Source organism: Oxyura jamaicensis, chromosome 19, assembly GCF_011077185.1.
Source record: "Oxyura jamaicensis isolate SHBP4307 breed ruddy duck chromosome 19, BPBGC_Ojam_1.0, whole genome shotgun sequence".
In the NCBI taxonomy this organism is placed as follows: Eukaryota; Metazoa; Chordata; class Aves; order Anseriformes; family Anatidae; genus Oxyura; species Oxyura jamaicensis.
The window spans coordinates 338,413-364,420 of NC_048911.1; the positions used below are offsets into that span (position 1 = coordinate 338,413).

The window sequence follows — 26,008 nt, forward strand, 5'->3', positions numbered from 1 at the left end:
AAATAAGTCCCACAGATTTCCCTGGGCAAAGCACCAAGGTGGGATGCTGTTCTCATGTGGCACTATGCCCCTGCCCCATGTGCTCCTCCTGTTGTGCAGGCTGTTAAGCAATACCTGTGCGCAGCACTTCCAATGTGCCCATGGCCACGGCCCCCAGGGCCACTGCCCAAACCCTGCTCCAGCTCCAGCCCTCACTCCACTCCTGATGTCCAGGACAGCTGCACACTGCCACCCACCTTTGCTCGCTCCTATGGCTCCATCTCCCCCGGCAAGTACTGGCCAGCCCTGGGCACCCCACAAACCATCCGATCCTGGACACAGGGGCTGCATAGAGGCCACAAGCACAACAGTAGCAGCAGCCTGACCCAGGCACATGACAGACATGTCCACAAGGACACCTGAGGGAGGCCACCAGGGGTTGTATGGCCACTCACTGTTGCCTCATATACCTACATGGCTCAGAGGTTGTGACCTCAAGCTCATGCAAAATAACCTAAGTGTGTCAAACTCAACAAAAAGAGGAAGCCTGGGATGTACATGCCCTTCAAGGAGCGCTGAAGAGCACACATGAGGAAAGCAGTGACATTTCATCAGAACCAAGCAAGGCCTCTGCCTGCAGTGCCCATGGGAGGGCTAAGCCAGTCAGTCCCTCTGCAGGCATACAAGGCAGGCTGGGTGCTTGGCTGTCATCCCTGAGAGCAGCTTTCTGCTGCTGCAGGTCATAGGGCTCTTCCCAGAGTCAAAGAAAAAAATCTTGCCCATAAGAAGAGTGGCATTGTGAGACCATGACACATGGCCTGGCTGTATGCAATACCTCAAAACACACCTAACAAAGAACAAGCCCCTGAAACCTTGCTTGTGCTAGAAAAGCCTTTGCTACTGAATACAGGAGCAAGGCTGAAGAACTCAAAGCACATGCAGGATTTCCTGAGGCCAGGCCCTGACTCCACAGCCTGAGCTCATGTCAGTAAATTGCAGCTCCAGGTGCCAGCAGCCCCAGGACACCTTCTCGTGTCCCTGCCTTGCAGGGGAGATGTTTGATGGAGGGGCAAAGCAAGCAAATCAGTGGGTCCCCAGCGGGTCTACCCAGCTCACCCTGCAGGCAAGCCCTCATCCATCACCTGCAGCCCAGTCCATGCTGGTGCCCAGCCAGCAGAGACAATGCCTGGACATCATAGCCAGCCACCACTCTGGTGCACTGGCATGCTGTGAAAGAAAGGAATTTCTGTATAAATCCCATTTACCATCGGGTTTCTCACTTCCCTTCCAGGAGACAATCAAAGCCCTGAGAGCACTGCTGTATGAAGGGACTGTTTAATATATTTTTGGAAGAGGAAAAAAAATTGCTCCAAAGAGCCTCTTTCAGCTAATAATGAAGTGAATATTATATTAAGAATGAAAACATATTCAGGGTAACTTACAGAGGGAGACAGAAAACCTTTTCATAACACCCTGGCCACAAACACAACTGCCAATTAAACCAGCTTCGTTCTCCAGCCTGTGCCAACACAAACGAGGGGGCAGGGAACATGGAAGCTCTGGGTGCCCATGCAGCTCAGCCCCGGCCAGGCAGCTGGCGCCACCAAGCAGTTTCCGCTCTGCTGACTTTCAGGCCCAGCTGCTGAAATAAAAGGCTCGAGGCCCCATCCAGCACAGCTCGGGACTGCCCCACATGCAGGGGCTCTCAGCCGGGCTGTGGCAATGCGCCAGGGGACGCTTGGCCCACAAGCCCGTTTCTGCTTCTCCTTGGGAGTACACCACACTGTAGGGCTGCTTTGGTAAATTTTTGTTTTGCTGCTCTCTTCGCAGAGGGCAGGGTGCAGCACCTGGGAACTGCCATTGTGGGGACAGGAGTCCCCATGGCACCCGGCCCGAGGGACCACAAGGGCAGCAGTGTATCCCTACAGCAAGGTGCCAAGCTGGTACAGCCAGTGCACAGCCAGCCTCCAACACCTGCCATGGGCTCTCAGATAGGTGATGCCTGCACCTTGATGCTCTCTGCATCTCCCTCCCGACACCCTGCAGGGCTGGAGACAGGTCTGCCACCAGGACCACAAAGCTAAGCTTAGACCATAATAGAGGTGCCAAAACATGGAGCACCTCCAAGCATCCCTATCACCACCAGTGGCCATAGGTTCTCAGATGCCCTCAGCACATCACCCCACCTTTGTTTCTGACATTCCATGCATTTTGGGTACCTACTGGTGATCCCAGCTCACCCTAACCCCAGAGGTGCTGCAAGCACAGCCCACACACTTGTGCACAACATGGTAGGGGCATCAACACCTTCCAACGCTCTCCAGGGTCACAGCAGCTGCCATTAGAACAGACAAGGGGGGAAAAACATCCTCACTGCAGGGCTCACTGGCACAGAGCAGAGGTGCAAGGGCGGGGGGGGTGGGCAACAAGCAGGGAGAGCTGGCTGGCAGCTGACACACAAGAGGCAGGGGTTCTCATTTGCACTTCATGTAGGTTTTTAACCTCACCTCACAGCCTGAAAGCCTAAAGTGATGTGGAAGGAGTGAGGGTACGCATCAACTTGGGTATTGGTTAAGCTCAAGCACATCCACTCCAGGAAAACATCATATGATATCAGATATTTTAATTGCTCAGCCAAGTTCAGAAGCTGCAAGCTGACATTAGATAAAACCACACTGGAACTACAAGACCACTTTTGAGCTGTAAGTGGTAACCAACCTTTGGAACAGTTTCTCCATGGAACACCCTGAAGATGTTTCTCAAGCTATTTAATAGGGGAGAAAAAATTAGGATTTTGGCCAAAAATAAAGATTCCAGTAGCAAACTTCTCAAAGGCCCACATTTTCTGATTAACAATCAGAAATTGTTTCCCTGCAGAGATTTTCCTGTTTTGCCCAAGGACTTGCATTTCTGTTTTAATGCCAAGTAAAGATTCGAACACATTTTTGATCTTGCCCAGTGGCTGAAAGTTTGCATTTCTTCCTTTAAAAAAAAAATCACAACAGTAATTTTTGGCATTAATTTCATAAAGACTAAAAAAAAAAAAATCACTTCAGCAAACTCTACTTGATCATGCAAAGTCTTTAATACATCAGTAAACTTGTCTTCAAACTAAAGACAGACTCCAGGTCAAATACACGTACTACATAGCCCTGGCCTGGGCAGCAGCCTGGGGATGTGTAATTGCCATTACTGGAAGCACTGCAGTGTGCACAGCCAGCAGCTGACAACAGGAGCAGATCTTTCCGAGACTTATATGAGTCCCTGCTGTGAGCCATCCCACCAACATCTACTTACATGTGATTTTACACCTTGAATGCCTTCCTCGAGTTCTTCTTCCTTGAGTTTTGTCCCTGTAAGTTTAGGGAGCAGATGGTTCTGCCTTCGCAAGGTTGTCTATACACAGCTGTGCTGTTTGCACATCTGCCCAAAATGGATGTCACGCTCACTCAACCCAGCACCCAAAGGTTCTCAGAAATGCCACAATGTCCCACACCAGAGCAAAAGGCTGAGGAAGCACTGTAAAAAGCAGCTATCTAATGCTGTAAAACACTGCCACATTTGTCTTCAGGTCTTGTATCTGATCCTAACAGTCAGAAAACAATTGTCTTCACCTAGGGGAAAATGCATCAGCTTCCAATCAAATGAAGCTATTGTAACAACTTGTACAAAAACAGTATCCAGATATAAAACCCACCATAAACAAACCCCTTAACTGTTTTGCCTTTGACAAAGTATTACCAAGGATGCATTGCCATCTAGTGTCAACCCAGAAAAAAAGAAAATCAATCATGGTACTGTGAACCAAATGGGGACTGGAAAAGACCAATGCAAAGCACAGGAGACAGGGCTGCCTGTGCAGTCTATGGGACAGAACAGCTGGGAAACTCTGGCCATAACAGCTATGGAAATCCAAATGCAAGAAGCCAGCCACATTAAGCAAAGGAGAGCCCAGGCTTGGGACCTTTTAGCCAGATTTGTGTCACCTGGCAGTTCATTCAGTCTCACTGAATACCTTCCACGCAACACTTGCTTTTGTATTGTATGTTATCACCACACATCAGGACTCTTGAAGCAGGATAAAGCATTACACTGTACAATTAAGACAGGTAGTATTTTATAATTTTCTGGTCATCAGATTGATGCTCTTGAAGGCTTTTGAAAAAAGCAGGTCTGGCAAAGAGGCAGATTGTTTGTTAGGGAAAAGAGGAAGACATTTAAGCCTCACAATCCCTTTAGACCAGTTTTCTTTGAACTAAGCAGCACAGCAGGTTGGATGTTCTTCTCAGAGACCAAGCTACCCTTTCTCCAGAAGTACAAAGGACAAGAACAAGCAGACAAGCAAAAAGGTCCATAAGAGGGTTTACAAAGTGCTGCCAATCCAAAGCTTTCACAATTTTCCTTTTCTTTTTCCCCTTCTTCAGTATGTCCTACTGAGAGGGCATTTTATTTTAACATACCATCAGTGTGGTGGTATGGAGTCCAAAAGCCATACAGGTGCTGGCAGAACTGGGGAAAGCAAGAATGCTTTGTACATCTCTATCCAGGCAAGAGGCCACCTTGGAACACATGTTGACCACAAGCAACTCTCCCTGCCCTGCAAGTCAACAACATGGTACTGAATCATGTTTGGAAGACATTACCCATCCTAGTCAAACATAGACAGGACAAGTATCATTAAAACAGTATTTCATGTTACCAGGCTTCTCCTCCACAGAATCTGAGTGGCTTCATGTTAGTACTGCATCCTCTTGCTGCTCTCTCACTAAGAGGGACTTGGTTTTGCACTTACCAACTGAGCCATGCCACAAAGGCCTATGTTCATGAAGAAATAGAGCACACAGTGAATTTTACTCAAAAAGGAAACCAACTTGATCAAAGCTAGAAAAGTCAGCAGTATTTGAAGGGGAAAAGGAATAAGTTGGTAGTCTTAAGTCATTTGAAATTTAGTATCAACACTCACTGGAATGTTTAGCCAACAAAAATAAGTGTAACATGTTGCTGGAGACAGAAGCTAGCTACACTAACAAATTGTAGCCTATTTCCAAATTCCAATTCCTTACACTGGCAAAGACTTTAGTCAGTCTTGCACAATAAACGGGCACAAGTCCTGCCAACATAGTTCTGATTTATTTTTCAGAACGAAAACAATATGAAACAACTTTTTAAAGAACAATCTGTATAAACAATACAAAACTTCATGGCATTTGTATTTACAGATTCCATAAAAGCAGTCCAGAACCTGCAAGAGGTAAGGTTTCAAATTTTCTTCAAAGAGCATGCAACAGAGAAGAGGGCAATCCTTCCATACAGCAGTACTTAGTTCTAGAAACTAAGCCCCAGAACATGGCACACAAGAACCAAATTCAGGAAAATCAGGTTGTATATATACCAATAGAAACTCCATATTATACTCTAAACAAGACCCCACTTTCCCCTTTTCCCAAAGCACAGATCCAATGCTGAAATCTTCATGTGCCCAGAGGTAGGTCATCCTCCTGTCCAAGAACAGTTCTTTCATCAGCTGGGCAAGTCCTAGGACAATAAATACCAGTCAATATTCCCACATGGATCACTGTGCATTTTATTCCATTGTAGCATCTCCAAGCATTAAGAAGTTGATCGTTACTAGCCCATGATTACAGTAGCCCTGAAATAATTACCCAAGAGTTCTGTTAATTAGTGTAAGTTGAGCTGGCATAGTAAAATTCCTATAAAATTCAACTTCCTCATCTGGAACTTGGAAGAACCTGAATATTAAGCGATAAGAATTTAATATTAGCAAGCCTACCTCAGAGTGGCCTGAAGTTGCCCTTCAGACCACCTCCCTTCCTACCTCAAGTCTTCCTACCTCAAGTCATTAATGTTACACAATGTGTTTTTTTCCAACCCTGTTCTGGGAACCCAGGACTGGACATCTACTCTTTGGCTTTGAGAAGTCAGTCCTCAGTCTTTTAGATTCACCATTCTCCTCTTCTGAGATTCCTGTTGCTTCTCACTGCATTTGCTTGCTCCCATCTTCATCCCCTCCTCACACCCTACTTCCACGTGGAGGGCATTTCTGCCAAGAAGCTTAACTACACACAACACCTGCAGTGCATCGAACACATAGTGCTCCCAGCATCTTGACCTTTGTTAACTCCCCTTGCCTCATCACTCTCACTTGGAATTGGGTCCTTACCAGTCTTGGAGTCCTGACATACACCCAGGTGACAGATTCTGTACATAGAAGCCTTTCTCACCTGCAACTCCTGCCCCATCCCTACAGCTCTTTAAGGTCACTAGAGCTTCACTGGAAGGAAAACAGTATCTAGGGCATTTCCTCTGGATGTAATCCAGACCTGTTTTTAAGCTGTGATTTTTTCCACTCTGTGGGAACCCCTTGAGTCACTGATCAGGACTCGGATCACCTGCCTCACCCTCTACACAGCTACAGTTCCACAACACTGACCTTGCTGGCAACAGCTCACCTGCTCCTCCAGTGCCTCTTCCAGCCATACTGCCCCTTTGCCTCCCCAGCTGCAGAGAGCACCAGCACCTCTTGCTCCTTGTCCCTCACAAGCTGTTTGAGCTCGTATTCAAGTACTGGCTAAACACCGCAAGTTCTATATTGCAGCTGTGTTGCATGTAAGCAGAACATGGGACTTCCTGTTGTATTTCAGCATCCTACTGCTCACGATGCTTCTTCAACTGACAAGCCTAAGATCACTCAGAGGAATACAGATATGGAAAGTGTTCCCCTAATTTGTCAGGGCACAAGTGGTACTGAAACACTGCTGAGAAGTCAGCCTCATTCTTCCAGCATTTTGAGGCTGAACAGTGGAAGAGAAGGAAGGAAAAAAAGAACCAAAAACCTCACAGAAATCCTTAACCTTTCCACACAGTAACCCATTATCTATCTCCTACTCTGGGGGTCAAAAGAAAAATGCACATTCAAAAGATGCCCTATCTTCTCTCACCTTAAGAATACCAGGAGCCCAAATCATTTTTTGCTACTCTTTCAGGAGCTGTAGCCAGTTGAGCTTTTTCAGTTAGCTTGGCTGCAGTGATCTCTGCAAATTTAAATCAAATAAGTCCTCACAAAATAGAGAAGCCTGCTCCTTAGAGGATATCAACTTACAGACTGCTAACCAGAAAGTTAAAGAGCAGTAATTGAGGACAACAGACATTTACCAGCTAAAGGATGAGAAGACAAAGCATCATGTGATGCTTAAGATATACACCTAATTTATTATATAACCTTGGAAGGCACGTATCTTGCTCTGGCACCACAGGATCACAGTACAATTATGGTTGCAAGGAATTGGTCTCCAGTTCAATACCCTGTTCCTAGAGTTAGCTATGAGGTTGACTGGATTGCTCATCTTCTCCCAATGACTTTGAAGAACCCAGGTTTTACTCAGTCAGTACGCTCAGAGCCACACAAGACAACTTGGAACCCATGACTCAGATGACACCCAGCCAGAAAACAGTCTGAATCAGGACAATCTGCCTCTCTCAAAGGCTGCCCCCAACTACGGTTTGGGATAAAAAAAGTACAGAACAGTCAAGTAACTTTCAGGATTACTGGAAATTCACCAGCAGCAGATTTCTAGTCTAGCACACAATAGGAATCACTGTATTAAGTCAGCACTTAGTCATTGTCCTGGTTCATCCAGACTCATCTTACAGCTTCATTTATAAGGCTACCTCTTACTGCCAAGCCTTCCAAAACCAGGGGTTCGCTGAGTATCTTGTGTTATATTCAAAGCTTTGTGCTGACAGCCTAGTACCTACCCTGACCAAGAGAAAGGGGAGAAGTTTATGGGAAAAAAAAAATGTAGAGGACACTGCAGCTGATCTCTTTTATTTGAAACTTTGAAAATTAACCATAGATAGAAATGCTTAAATGCTCTGGTGCACAGCATAGAGTTGTAGCAATCAGGACAAAAAAAGAAAGGTTTCTAAAGTGAAAAAAATCCTCATACTTGATGTTCTGTGCTTTATTAGAGAAAAGCTTCTTTGCTCCTGTTAATATGCAACTGACTTCTACTCTGCTACTTGTTAGTCTATTACTATACTCACACAGCACTTCCTTTTGTGTGTCCCTGATAGGCATACTTAAAAGATAATCACTTCATGTTTCTACTGTCTGTTAGTTGTGGTTTGGGGTGTCTAGCTGGATATAAACCTACAGTTACTGAGACTTCTCGTGCACCACAAAAACAAGAGATCAAACCGGGTCTTCTGGTTTCATGGCTATTTGAAGTAATAAAGTCTTTACATAGAGCTAATTAAAAAAAATTATTCAAACTGAAACCCTAAAGCCATTTCAAGGAGCATTTGATCAGTTCATTTCTTTCATTTCCACCTAATGGCTACACAATCAAAAGAAGTGGAAGGGAAATGCACAGCCCTGAAGATGCCGAGTTGGAAGGCGCTCAAAGCATTTGCTGTTCCTACAGGTAGAAGAACAGCACACTCCAACCAGGACTCCACTCCAATGTTTGTTTCCTTCCCTTAAAAACAGGTTGGCAGCAGCTCAGCCACACAACAGCAACACTTACTCACTTTGAAGTTCAGACAGAAGTCTGTTGTACCAGCTATTTTAATTCATGCTTCAGAAAGACAAGGCAGTTGAGCACCAGTTTACAGTAAACAATATGCCAGGTCACAGGTCGTTTATAACCACAATCACAATTATGGCTTTAGTGCAGAGTAACTAACTATTAATGTTCAACTAAAGCTTTAATATTTAAGCTGCCTTTTTTTTTTGCATGAAGAACTGTGGTTGCATCTTCCTTGGTTCCCCCTCTCCTGCCTCAGTCTCCAGAAGGGCTACAGAAAAGAACGTTGTATAGGCATCAAGCATAGCAGATGAAATTTTTGCTGAAGCAGAGACGCTGAAAAGAACGTGCACTTAAAGCACTGCTCCCATCAGTTCAGCTCTCATTAAACTCATGCTTTGAATCAGCAGCACCCAACAGCACTGCACTAAGATAACCCACAGTGAGAAGAAACTTCAAGAGAAGCAATCAAATCATCAGCTTTGTGGAGAGCAGATAACCTAGGAGGCTGGCCTGGCTGTTACATTGCAGTGAAGTGCCTTTAAGAGACAACAGCTACTTTCAGAGAAATGCAGCCTACAAGTGCTTCTAACAGGAGGCAGAACAGCCTCATTTTCACCACTTCAACTCAAACCTTATGGTCACTGACTATAGAGAAGAAAGGAATAGTCTTGATTTGTTAGTCACAAGGATACAGTACATCTTATACCACAGGTCCCCAGGAGCAATCTGAAAGAGCACATTTTGTGCACACTTTTTAGAGCACAGATCAGCAAAGGAGCTAAAACCTTCTATAACAGCAATTGCCTGATAAGTGCCCTTCATTCAAGACCTGACAAGTCCAAAAGGAACTGCCACTCTGAAATAACAGCCTAGAGAAAAAACACCGCCACCAGGACATGAACAAGCTCCTTCTTAAATGCATCATGTAGACTCCCTAAGAGGTTACTGACAGGCTGCAGCTCTTCTGAACACAAGAAAAGCCCAGCTACAGCTTTATCAGCTAGCCGGTAAGATGTGCTGAGTGATCCATCCCGATACAGTGAGAAGAAACAGCTATTTACAAGACCAGAGAATCACGGTTTGTCAGAACATTATTAGAGGGAATGCTACACATCCCCATGACATGGATTCCATCTTGGAGCATGCAACATTCCTTCAGAAGATAACCTAATTAGGATACCACTTATGTGCTATGAAAGCAACTTTGCTGTCAGCCATACCTTCATTTGTCTCACCTAGGTGTTTAGGGATGTCCAACTGTTACTGCTTCAAGTGAAATAACTTATGGCCAAGATTACTGTTAAGCCTATCTTCAGGTAGTACAAGAGCATGCAGAAGCTGCGAGTCTGCAGGTCTGAAGGCTTGAACAGGCTGACCAACAACTGCCAAGACTACCCCAACACAGGTTCAAGAGATGTCAAAACTCAAAAAGTGAAGGTGCAAGGAACTGATGCTTTACTCCTTGTTTATATCGAGCTACATCAACTTGCATTGTCTTCTGAAGATCTGTACTTAAAATGTTTTTTTCCCCATTATATATATATATATTTTTGCCAGTAGATCCATAATCTTCACCCCTGCAAAGGATCCACAATAAGTCAAATGCCTGTACACCAGAAAGACAGTGGAAGGAATAATTAAGAATTAACTAGAGATCCTTAATTAGTCTTGACTCCAGAGAGCTTGAATGCTGATGACGTGCACTACTACCCTGAACCCAAGGTGATGGTGAAAGGGTCTGTCAAGTCTGCTCAGATCTTTTTGCCTTAGGTATCCTGGTTGCACAAGAGAAACACAGGAAGGAGAGCTCTTTCCCAGGCATTTCCAAGGGAAAAATCCCTTAAAAGCAGCAACAAACATTCCTCGGAGAGCAAGAGGTCTCATAAAACAGACAATTATGAGAAGGTGAAAGGAAAGAGCACTTCAACACACACTTCTGCCTCAGTAAGGATTTCATACAGCAAGTGTGGGCTGAAATTGATCCATACAGCAGCTCCCAGTCCTTCAAGGAGCTCAGATATCTTTCATGTCAATAATGCTCAGCATTCTGTCAAATCAACAGTTCCCCAATAAAGCATCATGGGAAAGGCACATGAAGGTCACGTCTTTCATGTCTTCCCGTATTGCAAATAATCCTGCAGATCTTGAGACTAACTGACAGTAGTGCCAAAACTCCCTGTCTCAAGAAAAAGCCTTCCCTAAAGCAGTATCCCCCAAATCTGAAAGCCTTGTTCGTATCTCCTGCCTCTTGGTACAGAGGACCACAAAAGTTGTCTTGTTGGGAAGTGCTGTCACCAGTGTCAGACATAACAGTGAATGCCCTGGTGCTGCTCAAGCAGTGATGAGCCTCAGATCTTACAATAGGCTGTGCTGTGCCACTGCTGATGGCTACACCCCATTACGAGGCTGCACATCAAACAATGCTTGGTAGCTCACAAGCAGGGGAATATTTCCCAAAACCACAGTGAACACTTATGGGGGGTCCTTAGGACTCTTTACTCTCAGCTGTGTCTGTATCATCACAGATATCACAATACCTGCTTAGAGTGTTTTAAACTCCTCTAAAGTTTGTCTGCGTTTCACCACGTACTCCACTAGAGTGGAAAGCTCACAAGAGCCCTGTCCACTGCCAGCACCCCCTCATGTTCAGGAGAGCACCTTGCCAGGAACCTAGGGTGTCAGGACATTAGAAGTTTAGTTTTACTTGAACAAAGTGGTGTCTGCAGAATAAGCCAAAAAAAAATGTGGAAAGCCCCTAAAAAATAAGCCACCAGGGCATGGTTTGCACCACCATCTTCTGAGGTTTTTCTACTGTGTTGAAATTACCTTGTAGTGTGCTGCAGCTCCTCTGCACTCTGAATCCTACCACAGGTCTCAGTGACAGAGTCCTCAGTGCAGAACCATGCTGAAGCCGTAGGAAACAGGCACATGCACACTCCATGACATCAACTGATCTCAGTGGAGGCAGTACGCATGGCTAAAACAGACAGGCCAAATCTAATCCAAGTACAAGTACAGAGATTTAGATCTCTTTGTGTTTCTGAGGATAAGTTGTCACTGAAATAAGCAAGCAGCAAGGAGCATCCTTCACTCTTTGGAGGCAGTGATGTCTTTCAAGCCCAAAACAATACATGTTTCTTTACACAGGCATGGTTACAGTTCTCCACATTCAACACTCCTACAAGCTGCCTGACTAGAAGAACAAGCACACAACAGCATATGGAAAAGGGCCCCTTGTTTTGCTGTATAAGGCTGCGCGTAACATTAAAATCCTCAGATTTAAGACTAAAACAGATACAATAAAGACATTTCTTCTGCTAGCCCAGAGAGGAAGTCTGTAGCACCCCAGATCAGCAGAACTGGTGGCCAGACATGCCAATTCTGCCTATCTACTGTATGGGATGGCATATGCACATGGCAGCCCAGGGAGAGCTGCTCACCATCTGTAATACTGCAAGAAGTGGGGACTTTTGTGCCTCAACAACAGCACAACTAAGCAATAATATGATCCCAGGCACAGTCACCTGCAGCAGACTGCCATCCAAAAACTGTTTGGTTACTACCTACTTGAGGTTATGTTTCTCCAATTTTCCCTTCTGCTTGTCAAACTAAAACATTTTTACTTACACTTCATACAGCTGAAACACAAGAGGTAGAGAAATAAGACTTTAAGATCTTCTATGAAATACAATTTTTAAAATAATCACGTATCTCCTTGCTGCTGGAAGCAAAGGCCAGTAACTCCGAAGGCTCTGCAAAACTAGAATTTTCTTCATAGAGACATTTACATCTTAGACACAGACCATTGCCCTTCAAATTCTACCTGCATGGTAAGCTACATATTATCATAGTAATGGAAAGAAGCCAGCATCTTTTCCACTTTTCACTGGTTTGTAACAGCAGCATTGAAGTTAACATGTTTTACCTTCCTGCTGCTGGTAGAAGTTTTGAGAAATAAAAGCCCACACAGGAACATTCACCAGGGGCTCAGCCTGTCCTTTCCAGGGCAAGCATGCTATGCAGGCCCAGGCAGAAGCTTGAGGAGAAACAAAGCCATGAACACCTTCCTATCTCACCAGGGAGGCTCAGGATTGAGCACACAAAGGGTAATACCAGGTTTTAGATACTCACTAAGTTTCAGGGCAGATGGCCTTGGGCTGGGCCCTGAGGCACCCCTCCAGTGAAACTAGAGTACCAGCACTTCACCAAGGCCTTGGAGGATGGGCAATGCAGGGCAACCTGAGATACTGCATGGATCTCCCTCCTAGTCTGGACAACATCACCCCGTTACATTAAGTGCCCTCACCAAGGACTTCTGTAAACAAGCCTTCGTGATTAAGTGTCAGGAGGACAGAGTCAGGCTCTTCTCGGTGGCATCTATTGATAGGACAAGGGGCAATGGGTGCAAGCTAGAACATAGGAGGTCCCACTTAAATATGAGAAAACTTTTTCCTATGCTTAGGGTGACAGAGCACTGGAACAGGCTGCCCAGGGGGGTTATGGAGTCTCTGCAGCAATTAAAACATCAGCATGTTATCAGCACTCTTCTCATCCTAATCCAAAACATAGCACCCTACCAGCTACTAGGAGGAAAAATAACTGTCCTAACTGAAACCAGGACACTGATCTTTCAATGTCCCTTCCAATCCCTAGTATTCTGTGACTGTGATCACAAAGAGTACATCAGAATTCAAGAGCACAGGAGATCCTATTGGTCCCTGCCCTCAGTTCCCTCTACACCATCTTTTAGCCCAACCTGTTGTCACAGCATAACAAACCAGGGACATCAGAAATCCAGTACATCAGAAGGGAAGCATGGGTAGCAGGGGATCCCTATGTGGAGGTGGAGTCATTTCTCCACTCCTGGTTTCTAGAAGAGACCATGGCCTACCAATCTTCAAGAGAGGTATTACAGATACTACCAGACATGAACTACAGAACTCCTGTCAAAGAAAAAAAAAAATCTAGAGTGAAAAAAAATATCAAAAACTCAATAAAACAACCAACAACCTTAAAGCTTTTCTCCTTCTTCTGCTTAGTAAGAATGCTTAATTAAGTCATCCTTCAAGCCTTCCCACTAGCTCTAATGATGCTCAGCATAAAGCAGATACTTAATTTCCTTTGCAGCACAGGGCATCTCAGTGGTACAATAATTTGCATATTCTAAAGGAAGTGAAATTGCTGGTTCTGTTAAGCTGTACACAGTGGGTAGGGACAGCAACAGCAGGAGGCATGTTTTAGATCTTCAGCTTAGCAATAAAGGAGAGCAGTAAGGGAAGGAGGAAGCCTAATAAGTCTGGAGCCTTCCCAACGCAGGAGTTTTGATTCTATTATTCACGTACTACTCAGTTTATTTGCAAGTCTCTTTTAGCTTATTAGGTCAGTTTAACTGGCAACTGATGCTGATTTTAAGCCTAATTACAGTCACTTCTACCAGGTGACACAACCCCAGTTCTGCAGCCAATTCTCACCAGTTAATGACTTCAGAATTGCTAGACCCTGCTATTCATAGCAATCTCAAGTTTAACCTTAGTTTCCTGCCATAATTTCAACATTACTTGTTTGCACTGGAACACTTCCCTGCATGCTCTCAGCTACCAAGAATACTTCTCCTGTGTACTGAAATTGAGATACACATTGGAGGCAAGCCTTCAGCTTTGGCTCATCTTTAATTTAAAAAAAAAAAAAAAAGCATAAAGATTCACCTTTCTGGGATGAAGCTACCACCAAGGACCCTCTAATAGGTTCCAGACATTTCTAGGGAATTTGTTGGTGCTTCATGATTAAGTTCTCTTTATCACAAAGGACCACAGCAATACAAAAATCTTTCACCAAAATCCTTCACTTTTCAGTGTAACAGAAACTCCACTAAGCCAGTGGTCCCAGACTACCGATTCTACAGTTCAAGGGTCAGAGGGGACTTAGAGCTATGCATGTACCAGGTAACCTGGCTTGACACATGCTGCACAACACAAAGTATACAGAGGCAGGCAAACAGCCCAAACTTGAAGAGATACAAGCAAGAGACCCCAGGCCACTGTGTTTGCAAGGGACTGCAGCAGGACAGATTTAAAAAAACATTTGTGCTTCTATTTCTACCCAAGTATTTCTGGATTCCTCAAAGAAGCATCAGGAATAGCCTCACATTTCACCGTAGAAGATGTTTATTCTGACATAAAACTCCACTAAAAAGGAAGAAAGTGTGTTCTGAGCAAGATGATGCTTGTGGCAGTTACAGGACCTACACTATACAGTACGAGACACATACCAGACAGAATGAGTATATTCAGGTGCATCTGGTTTTTGAGTGTCATTGTGGAAAACACAGAACAGCAGCCCTGGGTTATCCAGTAGAGACAAACCACTTGCCCCATAACAAAGCAACCACTGCACATCTCAAAGCTTACAGCAAAGCCACCTGGGTAAGAGCACTGAACCAGGGGATATGGCAGTGAGTCAGGACAGGGAGAATGCCACAACTACAGCGGAGTCACTCAACTGGTAAGCTGGACATGGGATCAGATCAATGCTAAAGAGACCTGCCAATTGGTATGTAGAAGTTTTCCTTAACTGTTGCAATTCCACTGGATCATTAGACATGAGCTACAGGCAGCATTCACAGGCCATCTACTCACTAAATGTTTAAGACAAAGGATAAAACAGGCATGCCAGACTGAGTACAGCTTGTGCCCTAAACTGAACTTGTACAAAGTTGTCAGAAAACACTAAAGAATGTTTTGCCTCAATTCTGGCTAGATAGTGGTGCCTTTGAGAGAAAGCAGGAGCTCCAGTTGGAACTGCTGTGCTTTTCTCTGAATATATATATATTTCTACACAAGACGCAGCAGCAAGAGATTTTTCTTACAAGGAATTAACAATTAATTGTTATGTAGGTGACAGTGATGTAAATTTGTCTGGAAGACTTTAAAAAATAACTTCAAAGAAGGTCAGAATCTTTGATTGACAGCTGACAATCAGCTGTTTAAGCAGGCAGAGCTCCAGGAAAGCGCTGTATATTTGCATCAGTGCAAATATATAGAGCCAGTGGAGAAAATCTTGCGGATGGATAGTTATAACTAATTTTAAAGGTTGCCTCAGACAAAGGCTTCTCCTTTGCACTTCTCAGTCTCCATGAACTGAAGACTTTTTTACTTGCAACAATAGCTACTTTCCACTGTATTGTGTGGAAATTGGTATCTTCACCAGCCTCCCTTTGGGAAAGGAGAGGCTACATTGCTTTACCACGGGATGACCTGCCTGCTGGCCCAGCAGATGACCCTGTATGCTCAGAGCTCTACGAGGACACAGGGCCAGCTGATGCACAGATTGACACAAGAAGTTCCCCAGGTAAGGCACTGCTACGTATGACAGTCAGAAACAAGAAGTCATACAGGCTTTCCAATTGCAAGTCTAAAATTCATTGAACTGGGACTCAGAGCCTCCTTGGCAAGTCTGCAGCCACGGACTTCCTGCACACAGTTGCAAAACCACAGCCAGTCACAAACCCCTTTTCATAGTGACATGCCTGGGGGTAGGTACCTGCTAACAGATCAGACCGTCTCTTCTGAATCCAGAAAAGCATTTGTGCTCTGAGGAAGCTCAGCAACAGGCAGCAATATATAATCGGGGCACAGGGGAGAAAGGATGGGTAAAGACTACAGCAAAGAGGCACATAAAGCCAGAAGAAGGGTGTGTTGCTTTAGGAACAGGCATTCAGTCAAACCTCTTCCTCAAATATTAGGTTGCTTCCTCACAGTCACAGACAAGAGAAAGAGGCAACCTTAAAATACCACAGCTGAATCCTGCACTCGCACTTTTGGTGATGGAAAGGCTGCTAATACTCATTTTCAGCAAGTAGAGGGATAATGCCTGTATTGTTTGAGATAGAATGGCAGCAACCTCTGACAGACCTGAGCTGGTGATGCTTTCTGACAGAAGGCTGCTGTCATTTTCCACAACCCTTTCCCTAGGGCTTACCCTGAGGCAAGAGACCAGTGAAGGTTTCCACTCCCCCTTATAGCCTGGCAAAGGTTTTGACAAAAAAAATGATCAAAGAGCCTTTGTGCATTTATAAACCCGTCAATTTTGCTAAAGATTTAAGGCTTTAAATAGTCCAAAACATCTATTTGAAAATTTCTATACTAACAGTTTTTTTTTTTTTTTTTTTAAATATTTTTTAAAAAAGGAGAGAAACAAAATATTTAGATTTTTTTCTGAAGTAAAGCATTCCAGCAGCTCCAGACAGGAGTGCTAGAGGGGAGGAGGAAATCCAAATCTTAAGTTTGACAGAAACATTTTTTGTTTTGTTTCTTTTAATTGACAGAGAAACAAGACTATACAGCTATTTCTCCCCCTGGCTCTAACAAGGGATAACTGGGATGATCAGCACAGGAAACAACAAAACCAAACTTACTCAAGTGTTGCCATTTTCAAGTTCCTGTCCCATGCCAGCCCACGTGGCAGGGAAGATTCCCCAAGCATACAGTGCAGTAACATTTCACTCTGCTGACCTACCCCTTCCCCTCCACATATTCCCATTAACTTACCTTTTGTCACCAAAATCCTCCCAGGCAGAAGAGAAGCAGGTTTCCCCCCACCACCACCAGAAAACCCAGAGAAGACAGTGACTTTAGCAGACCTCAGCCTTTTCACAACTTGATTACCTTTTTCTGGTCATGCATGAGAAGAATTGAGACTGGCAAGCATTCGGCAGCACATTTCTTTCTCCTTTTCCATGTAGTCTTTATAGCAGCTGGAAAGCAGAGCACAAACAAGGAAACCATGGGCTGTGAACTGCCCACCCAACTGCCAGTACCACAACCAGAAAAAAATATATATACACTCACATTTTTAAAATAAACTAGCCTAGCATAAGAGTGTGCTGCTAGAAAAGGAGCAGCTGTTCCAGCCTCTTCTTTCTGCCATGTCCAGGAATTAATTCTGCCTTATTCCCAGACTTTGGGTCCCTTCTCTACTGGTGCCTATTAGCTACTAAGATCATTGGATTTCTGGTAGCCTGATGCTTTCTACTCTAGTTTTCCAAGTGTGAGATGATGCAGAGGAACCCCCAGCTGTATCCTGAGGTCTAGTTTGGTGCCCCCTCATTTGCACCATTCCTTGTGCAAGCCATTACAGTGCCTAGCAGGACACGTGGTCCACGTGCTACTTGGCAAACTGCTGCTAATGGCTATCTACCACTGACCCTTTGAATATGGGCAGAAGATGGGTAAGAGACAGCAAGGACGCATGTCCAGACTGCGTAGATGACAGTGCAAATGCTTCCTCCTCCAATCCCATCTTCCTGCCAGCATCACATTTACAGGTCTAAAGCTATGCAGACCACTCTGTTTTAAACACTGCTTCTCCCAGCACCAGCATGGCCAGAAGGAAGCACAACACCCTCCACACCCTGTGCTCCACCTCACCAGTGCCAAGGCCTCACTGGTACAGAATCCCTGAGACAGAGGGTGACTCAGTTTAGGCACTGCCCCAGGGATCAATGGCTGTCCAAAGGGGCAGCTCCACTGCATCTGCTACTGTATAGGGTCAAAAGCAGTTTTTGTTATAACGCTATAAACAGCAGGAGTGTGATGCTGGTAATGCCCTTAGCCTCAGCAGAAGCAGAGGTATGTGCCCACAACTCTGAAGTATTTCATTCAATGAAACCTCAGCACGACACATCTCTGCTGTGAAGACTTTCAGACAGATGTTGTCACAGCTATCCACACTAAAATCAGTGACACACACCTAGGCTGGATGACACATGTCTACCAAAGTTGGAAATCCAAAAGCCTCTTTTGGAACGGAGGCACAATTTCACATCAGATGTCAGAAGAACCCTGTTTTCTTCTGGATTTGATATAATGCATGTCTTCTTAAAAAAGAAAAAGCCGCCAAAGGCAGCAGCAGAATTTGCACCAAGACCACTACAGCTGGTACCAGATACGTTCCACAAGATATTTGCCCAGTTTTTCTCAGGTCAAAGCGAATTTTGCCAAGAACTCGGCTTAGCTGTTAAATGGGTACTTTCTGAAGTTCAGTTTTATGCACCAGAAGGTAGCTATTAACTTTGCAAAGAGAGTGTATTCAGTAAGGAAGTGAAAAGCTTTTAAGAACAAGATTTTGAATCATATTCCGCTTTTGAAGCCTTTGCCAGATCACAGGTTTTCACAGGCCAAGGCAGCACTGTAACATTACAGAGATCCAGACTAACGAGTGGCATGACTAACAACACCCGATATCATCATCTTCATCTATTTCATACTGATTCCACTCTTTGTCATTGTAAAAGCAACAAATATACCAATTTTAACTGGCAGCGAAGCAGAGACTCCAAGACAGATGTTTAACACATACCCAGCTTACTGCAACACACAGGAGTAGTACAGGTTGCTACCTCCAGACTCAGAGCTGACAAACCTGCATGTTGCTTCCCTGAAGGAAGAATGCCCTCCTTGTTCCTTCCTGGCAGAACAAGCTCAAAATTATCAGCAAATTTTTTCTTCTACCAGCCGATACATTCTGAATGAGTCTAAGACAATGCACAAGGCTTCTAGAATAGGGATTTGAATACCATATCATGGGTCCTTGACACCACCTGCAAACTGATCCTCCAAGAGCAGCCACCCAGCCATCCAGAGCCATTTGATAACTGCATTCACCTTGCATTTGGTAGCAAGGTACTTAGGCAGATGAGGATGAGCAGAAGTAGCTTACTTCAGATTTCCAGACCAGCAGCTATTACTACCTTCAGGTTATCCGAAGTCCTGAAGTAATGGAAGAAATCTGAAGATGTGTTGTTACAGACTATTACAGGTGATTTGGACATAGAGGACACATGTACAAGTACAGGGCTCTAGCAAAACGTCACCCAGGGAAGACCCACACAATTGGCTGCACCAGCCACATCAACCATTCCTATTAGAGATGTGACTGCTCCCTACAAACATTGCTGCAAATGCCCAGCAGCAACAGAAAAGAAGAGTCTTCCAATTCAGGGGCTGCTTTCGGATCTCTGAAGTTGGGTCTTCATCACATTGTATTTGAACAGTGCCAGAAATACAGCACACATTTTTGGGAACAAGCAACTGCTTTTGCCAGTTTCAAACAAAAGAACAGAGTGAGGACAGAGACTAGCGTTAGTCATGTTCTCAGGGGGCGAGGGCATGACTAAGGCTGGCAGGATTGTGCTGTATTCAGCCTGTGGGCAAAGGGAAATTTTGCCTTTGGGATTGCTCATTTATCACCACCAAGGCAGCAAGAAATTCACTTTTAAGATCTTCCCACAGTTGAACATCAGTATTTGTAGTTTTGTACAATGAAACTCTGAAGCACTTGCAGTGCAAAAAAAAAATATGCTGTAATCAGCCAATACAACTTAAAGTAAAAATCTGTATTAATGCAGAACATTATCTTGAGTGCTAGGCTACTGCATTTCATTGGTTTTGAGGCATTTCAGCAGCTCCCTACCTCCCTGCCATCAGCCTGACCCACCCATCAGCCTGACTCCATCTCTCATCTGAGAGATAGAGTGTATCACACATCCCTCTGCGCAAGAAACCCTCTGGAAAGAATGGATGCTCTCAGCTTCTCATGTATCACCTGTAACCACTATGTGCAAAACCTTTGAACCAACCTTCCCCACACTAAAGGAGCTTCTGCATTTTCCCAAGTCACTTACCCAACAGTCTTTCTTTAAAAAAGTTAAACACAAACACCGAAGTATTTCTGAGTGGGTGTTCCCAGCCTGTCTAAGCACTCCTTCCACAAGAATAGAAAGGAGTTCTCACCTTGCCAACTTTTTCAGCTCATTGTTAATATCGTTGTTAAACGGCTCTATATGCTGAGCTCTGACCAGGAAGTCACGGGCTTTTTTGTATTCTGTCATGCAGAGACAAGCCTGTCATTGAAAGAAGATAGATGCGCCAAAAGATAAATATAGACTCACTGCTGCTCTTCAGACTGAAATATGTACAACTACAAACATTTATAAGACAGATCTAGGTAGCTCAGAAATCCCTTGAGAAAAGACTTGTGACAGATTTAGAGCCGGATTTTCTGAAAGGTCAGACGCAGAAAAAAATCAGACTGCTGCAGGAGCTTAGGCGTTAATTTACTGGCTCTCAGTTTATTCTAGGTACTCTCCACAGAGAGAGAGTTTGTGTCATTGCTTGATGCAGTTACCAGAGAAATTTATTTTTGCCCACCTGGCCACACCTGAAGAGCGCTTTGGTGTTTCTGTGGTCAATCTCCAAGGCCTTTTCCCCATACATCAAAGCTCGGTCAGGATGTTCCAGCTTCAGGTAAGTAACTGAGAGATTCAGGAGCACCAACAACTTGGAAGCATTAATCTGACACTGCTCTGCCTCATTGGAAGGGCTGCGACCAAGGATGGAGTATGCCTGAGAAGACAGGGAAAAGGACTAGTGCACAACAGATCTACTATGGAAAGTGAGAAATCCATCAAATCAGCCAGCTACATCCTTGTTTCTATTTATCTTGGTTAGTTAAAAATAATAACCAAAACCTTAAATATACTGCACAGCATTACCTGCATGACTAGCCAACTCAGACACAAGACTACAGCAAACTTATCAAGGAACTAGAGAGCAGCAGAAAAAAAAAAAATACACCCGGTACCCAGACTAAGGATAAAGGTAGAAAAGCAGTATTTTAGGTAGAAATAATTTAATGTTTTTTTTTTGTTAAAAATACCAAGAGGAAGCAATCTTAAATGGATGGAAGAAAAACGTCTCAAAGCCTCACTACTTTTGAAACAAAGACAAATGCATTCCAGCTTGGGAACCTGAGTATTTTCCGGCCCAGACATGCTGTGGAGTCTCCATCCTTGGAGATGGTCAGAACCTGCATGGACACAATCCTGGGCAACCTCCTGCTCTTGATGACCTTGAGAAGGGGGTTGAACTGGAAGATTTCCAGAGGTTTCTTCCAACCTCAAGTATTCTGTGGTTCCCAAATGGGAGGCTAGAAGCTGAGTGCCCAGGTGCTGGTGATAACTCTATTTCCAGAACATGGAGACTCTAGATGACTTTCAGCATTAAGCAGAATTCTGCTGCAATACAACGTTGTACTGCCTTATAACATCTCTCAGCAAGAGCTGCCGTGAAAGCTGAGAAAGGCTCTACTTTAGCAGTCCATCACAAAAGCCACTCAGGGCTCACACAGACACTGAGATGCACTCTACCTTAGCCAGAGCCCACGGGGAGCAAACCTGAAGGAAAAAGGTTCCGCATATTTCTGCCAACCCTCCTCCTCCATTTACTACTGCTGTTCACACAAACACGGTGTTTCAGATCACTTCTGAAATAACAAACTGAATATACTGAATATATAATTAAGTCGTATAATCTTTGAATTGTACTCATTACTGTGAGCTAGCACTAAATAATTACCACTTTCACAGACTATAGACAGAAAACACATTTTTCTGGTGTCATACCCTTTTGTATCTCTCTTTGGCACCCTCAAAACACTGCTTATGGTAGAGGTAATTGCCAAACTCTCTCTCTGTGTCTGCCACTTTCAACACCTTTTGTAGAGGAAAGGTATCCTGCTGCTCCTGTATAAAGAAACACAGGAATTTCAGCTCAAACAAAAGACAGCAAGCAAAGATCACAGGCAGGACTCCCCCGCCCAGTCCCTTTCCATTCACAAGGCCAGAATCAGACCATTGCCAAGGTCCCCTGCAGTGCCCAGCCAGGCCACCACAATGGAATTTCCCTTCTCCAGGCTGAAGCATGCCACTGTTTTTTCAGTAACTCCTACTGAGAAGTACTACAAAACAGGTCAAGAAGCTCAACAGGACAAAAAAGATTCACAGCGTGGGGGGTCAGAAATCCGTTCTTAAATCCTGCCTAATGCTCTCACCTGCTTAGCACAGAACAGACCATAAATACAAAAACACTACTCCTGGCACAAAAGTTGAAGCTGTTTGACAGGCTGTGTTGCTCTAGTGGTGCCACATCACCCTGGGTGGCTGCCTCACGCCAACTCTGTGACCAGCCTGACACCACACAGGACACCAAGCCAGCAAAGAAAAAGAAGAACAGCAACAAAAGAAGAGAGGGACAGGGTTATCCTCTGGGTTTGCAACTTTCAATCAGCTCAAGGAGAGGAGTAAGCAAGAAAGGTTGGACAACAGGCAAAACAGGGATTACGTTCTTGCCCCCCCCCCCCCCCCCCCCCGCAACAGTGGTTTGATCTCAGGGTTGCACCTGGAAGAAGTGGCCTCTGCAAGAGCAGTGAGGGAATAAGGAGGGCCTCTCTCCACCAGCATTGCTGCCTGTGCCCCAATCACTGACCCACAACCACAGCCCAAAGCCTTTTACATGAAAAGGGGGAATTAACAATAACACCATAGCTTACCAGGGAGGAAAGTGAACAGTGAAGGAGCACTTGGGAAAGCAGCCAAGAAGCAAAGACAAAGGGTGGGGGGTGGGGGACACTTCAACATTGCAGACTTAAAAAGGGTTTTGTTTTTAAAGTGACAGTTACTGTTCCTGCCACTTCAGAGAACTTCCTGGAAGCTGGTGCCCTCTAGTGAAACCATTAGGGTTTTTTTGTACAGCATAAAATAAAGATAAGTTGTTCCACTGACTCCACCAAAGTGGAGCAAACAAAGGCAGCACCCAGCTTCTCCATCTACACTTGGCAGTAAGCAGGGCAAGGTGTGCCAGGTGAGCACTAATGGGCCTATGTTTGCATCTGACTGGAGCCAGCAGCCCAGGGCCTGGATAACTTCACCTCCATTGAAGCTTAACAAGCTTATGTAACACATGATAGATACATAGCAACTGAAAGGAAAGACAGCAAAGGTTGAATCTCCAGATTTATGCCTCAAGCCTTGTTAAGGCAACTCACAGCAGTCAAGGTAAAGAATGCATCAGAATCAGCAGAATCTAGGAAGTCCAACATCTCCACTTCGAACAAGACTGTAGCATTTGGGGGAATCAGAGGAGGACAGCCCTGCTGGCCATAGGCATAAACCGGCGTGAAGACAAATCTTGCCACCTCTCCCTTCTTCATCGTGAGCAGGCCAATATCCAGGCCCCTCAGGGTAATGTCTGTCACAACAAGAAATGGAAGGCCATGAGAATCCCAAACCAAGAATCCACCCTCAGACTCCAAATAACAATTTAAGGTCTAGACAAAAAAGCCCCGGTGTTCACATACCAGCAACTACAACTGTCAGTTCCCCACAGTTATGACAACCCACAGCAAACAATGTCGCACATCTCAAAATCACCTTGGTATTTGGATAATTGAGGTTATCAATGCATCTTGTGGAACCAAGCAATGTCTCCTCTCTGGTGATTTAAAAACATCAAAATCTGTAGCTGCTACAGTAGGGCAGACAGTAAGCACCCGCACTGCTACCAACAGCCTAAGTCCTGCTGCTCACTCCCATTGTCAGGAGGGGTGCATGACTATCAATTCTAGATTGACCACCACCTACGTGAAGGATGCTTTTTGACCCCCTTCAGTAGTTTTAAAGGTTCCAAAAAAAAAACCAAACCTGAAGATACTAAAGTGCATTTAAATTACCATGTCTTAACAGGCAGGTCCTTACGACCCTGTGAATCCCAGGACAAGCCTACCTTCTCCAAGTTTCATCAACCTAGGAAGCTTCGTAGTGCAGTTTGTGCAGAAGGGCTCATCCACATGTTCCAGGTACCCAGAGTACTTCACTGCACAGCCCAAAACACAGAGCAGGGAGAAGAGAAAAACAAGAGTTTAATTTCATGTCCAGAATCAGCAGCAGCACACTGGGAGTTAATTTTGCAACCACACTTTTATCCTGCCTTCCCCCTCCCAGCTCTTTCTGCTGAGGGGACAAACAGCCCCACGTTTGTACCAAAAAAATGGTCACATGCAAGGAGCCAAGTGGTGTTGAATGTGTTTTTAACATCAGCACCAAATAAAATTGCTACTTTGCAGTCCTGATTTCTATCTAAGCAGAAAATGGACTTTTGTCACAAGAACTGGTAAGCTGTGGGCAGGAAGGGAACGGAAACCTCCAGCCTAGAAATTAAAATGCCCCAGTCATCTGGGGAAGGATGTAACAAAGTCATTCCCAAACAGAGCTAGAGCCCTGAAAAGAAAAACAATGGAGAAAATGTACCCCTCAGAACTCTGCCAATGTCTGGGGAATAGCATGGCTAACTCTAGTTGTAATTCAACTAGAAAAAAAAAAAAAAAAAAAAAAAAAACACTATGGGCTTCCCTTGTCGCACAACTAAGCCCTTGCACAGGAACCACTTTCACCTTCAAACTTCTTTGTACTGTGAATGCAGCTGGGACCTAGAAAACCTGTTTTGCTCAAGGTCAGGATGCCCTTTCACTTAATGCCAGCCACAAGAAGCAGAACAGACTATCCCAAGTGCTACAAAAAACAGTAAGAAAGAGCGGGCGGTCTCTGAAACAGGAAGACTTACTACCGCACGCTGGAAGCACTCTGAAGCTCTTGCCCTGACCATACACCAACCACCCGAGCAGCACCCGGCTGCCGGCCCAGCCACAAAGAGGGGCGCTGAATGCACAGAACTCCGAGCGGCAGAGCTCTGGGCAGCCTCCCCACGGCTCAGCACCCTGCAAAGCCCCGGCTGCACGGCCCAAGGCCGAGCCCCCGCAGAGCGGTGCGAGCGGCACGGGGCCGTGACGGCTCCCGGGGGCTCCGGTTCGGGCTCCCCTAGAGTGGCTGGGAGCGGTACCTGCCACGGTGGCGGCTGGAGGCACGGGCTGCCCGCTGCCTGGACGCAGCTCCTCCTTGAGCACCCCCCCATCACCGCTGAGGTCCCGCAAGCCCCAGGCCCGCCGCGGCCCCCAGCCCGGCGGCCCCGAGCGCCACGGCCTCGCCCCGAGACCTGCCCGGGCCTCACCGCCGCCGCCCTGCATGGCCGCGGAGCCCGCCCCGCCCCACCCGCGCCAATCACCGCCCGCCTCGCGCCGCGGCCTCAGCCAATGGCGCTCCGAGGAGCAAGCACTTCCCAACGCGCCGCTTAAAAGCCACGCGCCGGCGCCTCGCGTCCCTGCGCCCCTGCGCGGCTGCTGGCCAATGGAGACGTCACGGGGCCTCGCAGTGCACTCTGGGGGATGTAGTCCGGCTGCCCCCCCCACCCCCCACGTCTCAGGAAGGGGCTAGGCGGGCGGGGCCCTAAGTCAAACACAGCTATGCAAACACAAAATGATAGTTTTGTTGTTGTTTTGTTTGTTTGTTTCAGTCTCACACACACAAAAACACATTACACACAAAACCACATTTTTTTTTACAGTGACACAAAAACACATGCATCCCTTGTCCCAAATCAGAGCAACAACACTTGCTTTCGGTTTTCTCCTGGTCTTTTCCAATAGAATAAAATGGTTTTAACAAAACCAAAACCAAACCAACCAACTACCACCACCCAAACAAACAAAGAAACTTATTTCAACCAAAAAAAAAAAAAAAGAGTTTTATTTGA

General features: G+C 45.3%; 1 protein-coding gene across 1 annotated transcript; it reads right to left on the reverse strand.

Annotated features, from left to right (window-relative positions):
- Positions 1-5,087: 5,087 nt before the first annotated feature.
- On the reverse strand, positions 5,088-25,442 carry FKBP6 (FKBP prolyl isomerase 6). Its single transcript, XM_035343418.1, has 8 exons — positions 25,259-25,442; positions 24,146-24,235; positions 23,409-23,611; positions 21,988-22,107; positions 20,735-20,929; positions 20,318-20,427; positions 17,192-17,280; positions 5,088-5,514 (listed from the first exon to the last, which is right to left on the reverse strand). The coding sequence occupies exons 1-7, from the start codon at positions 25,440-25,442 to the stop codon at positions 17,202-17,204; spliced, it is 981 nt and encodes a 326-aa protein (XP_035199309.1). The 3' UTR covers positions 5,088-5,514; positions 17,192-17,201.
- Positions 25,443-26,008: the final 566 nt, after the last annotated feature.

Excerpts from the sequence above, each read along its gene's own strand:
- FKBP6 (XM_035343418.1), bottom strand. The coding sequence starts at position 25,442 with ATGCAGGGCGGCGGCGGTGAGGCCCGGGCAGGTCTCGGGGCGAGGCCG. Across the intron at positions 23,612-24,145 it reads GTTGATGAAACTTGGAGAAG|ACATTACCCTGAGGGGCCTG; the intron begins GTAGGCTTGTCC and ends TTGTTGTGACAG. Across the intron at positions 22,108-23,408 it reads CATTCTTTACCTTGACTGCT|GAGCAGCAGGATACCTTTCC; the intron begins GTGAGTTGCCTT and ends TTCTTTATACAG.